This window comes from Frankliniella occidentalis, unplaced genomic scaffold (genome assembly GCF_000697945.3).
Source record: "Frankliniella occidentalis isolate FOCC.00 unplaced genomic scaffold, Focc_3.1 Scaffold3, whole genome shotgun sequence".
Lineage (NCBI taxonomy): Eukaryota > Metazoa > Arthropoda > Insecta > Thysanoptera > Thripidae > Frankliniella > Frankliniella occidentalis.
Genome location: NW_026267133.1, coordinates 4,121,233 through 4,122,767, shown reverse-complemented (window position 1 = coordinate 4,122,767; position 1,535 = coordinate 4,121,233). Strand labels below are relative to the sequence as shown.

General features: G+C 58.5%; 1 protein-coding gene across 1 annotated transcript in view; it reads right to left on the bottom strand.

Moving 5' to 3' along the window:
* Positions 1 to 89: 89 nt before the first annotated feature.
* The window catches only part of LOC127749246 (gamma-aminobutyric acid receptor subunit epsilon-like), a 12,368-nt gene continuing 10,922 nt past the window's right edge, over positions 90 to 1,535 (bottom strand). Inside the window, exons 3-5 of the mRNA XM_052266627.1 lie at positions 1,107 to 1,415; positions 660 to 801; positions 90 to 371 (exon numbers count right to left, since the gene is read on the bottom strand). Coding sequence (XP_052122587.1) covers positions 141 to 371; positions 660 to 801; positions 1,107 to 1,336 — 603 coding nt within the window. The 5' untranslated portion in view covers positions 1,337 to 1,415 and the 3' untranslated portion in view covers positions 90 to 140. The remainder of the gene's footprint in view (positions 372 to 659; positions 802 to 1,106; positions 1,416 to 1,535) is intronic.

Genomic DNA, 1,535 nt, shown 5'->3' with positions numbered 1-1,535 from the left:
TTTTTTTCGAAATTGATTTTGTCTTGATTTTGTTTATTTTGTCTTGATTTTTTCTAAAATTTGGTGTGCTCTGATTTTTTCTGTGCGTGAAGTACCCCTTAGTTGCACCCCACTACCCCCTCAGGGTCGCCGGGGACGACTTACTTGACCATGTACAGGATGGTCTTGTCCTTGTAGAGCCACATGTAGTGATTGGGGATGGTCATGGTCTGGAACGTGACGGCCTTGGCGTTCTTGAAGAACGAGTCGGGGCGCCACATGTTCTTGAGCCAGTCGACCTCGAGCAGCCTGTACTCGGACGTCATGTTCTCCGGCAGCCGCAGCCGGTGGTCCTTCCACGTCTGCGCGAAGAAGATGTCAGCGGCGTAGGTCTGTCGAACGCGAGATAGAAAAGTCAGTCGTCAGAAGAAACAAGTCGCTCGCTCTGTGGGCCGTTCCGAAACAAGGTGGAACAATGGGTGCGCGGGTATCCAAATATTATGGGGCCCCAAAAGGATCAGGAGGGTCATTTGGAGTCCACGGAGACCCCATGAAATTTGGGGGTAAAAATATCATGGTGTGCTCCTTGTACTCCAATGACCGTGACCGTCCTGACCCTTTTAGGACCCCATTTGGACTCCCCAATGGTCTACGTTTCTGAGCGGCCCCATCCTTCTTACCATCGAGTTCTCGTCGATAGAGTCGAGCCCCATGACGGTCACGTGGAAGTACACGACGGTCGGGCCGCCGTCCTTCTTGGGCGGCCTCATCTTGTCGTACAGCTTGGGGTTCTCCGGGAGGATGTCGCTGAACATGAGGCTCCTGGGGACACACACGAGGGTCTCGGTGAGCGCGCCTGTGGGCGGAAGGCTGGGCCGCGCGCTCCGCACGGCTGCGCGGCGGCGGCGGCGGCTGCCTACCGCCCAGGGGCCCCGATCGGGCAGCAGCAGCACAAGCGAATCAACCAGAGTACTTCTATCACGCAGGATTTGGCATGCCATGAGAAACGTGTCCCCGATGGTAGTAATTCTTGCGGATGGGGTAACTTTAAACATGGAGCCTGGAAGTTTCCACCCTGCGGACTCTCAACTCAAAACTAGAGGGTCGTTGAGGTGTTTTGTACTCACTGTTGATACTCGGCGGCGCATCCGGAGGCCAGGAGCAGGACCGCCAGTGCCAGCTGCACCAGCTGCACCGGCCAGGATCCCGGGCTCCATCCCCACCCGGAGGCCCCCCGCCACGACGGCCGACGCGGCGGTCGCCGGGACGGTGACGACGACGACGAGGAGGACGGTGCGGGCGGCGAGGACGGCGTGCCGGGGGGCCTCGGGAGCGGGGCGTCCTCCGCGTCCGCCATCCCCCAGAGGCCCACCCTCGGGGCCCAGCCGAGGCCAGCGGGGCAGGCGGGGCAGGCGGGCCCTGCGGGTGCACCTCGCCTGCGGGCAGCACAAGACCACCGTCATACACACACAAACGAACGAAAACCAGAAAAACAGCGACAAAAAAAACACAAAAACTTAAAAGAACAACACAAAACACAAAAAAACACAAAACCA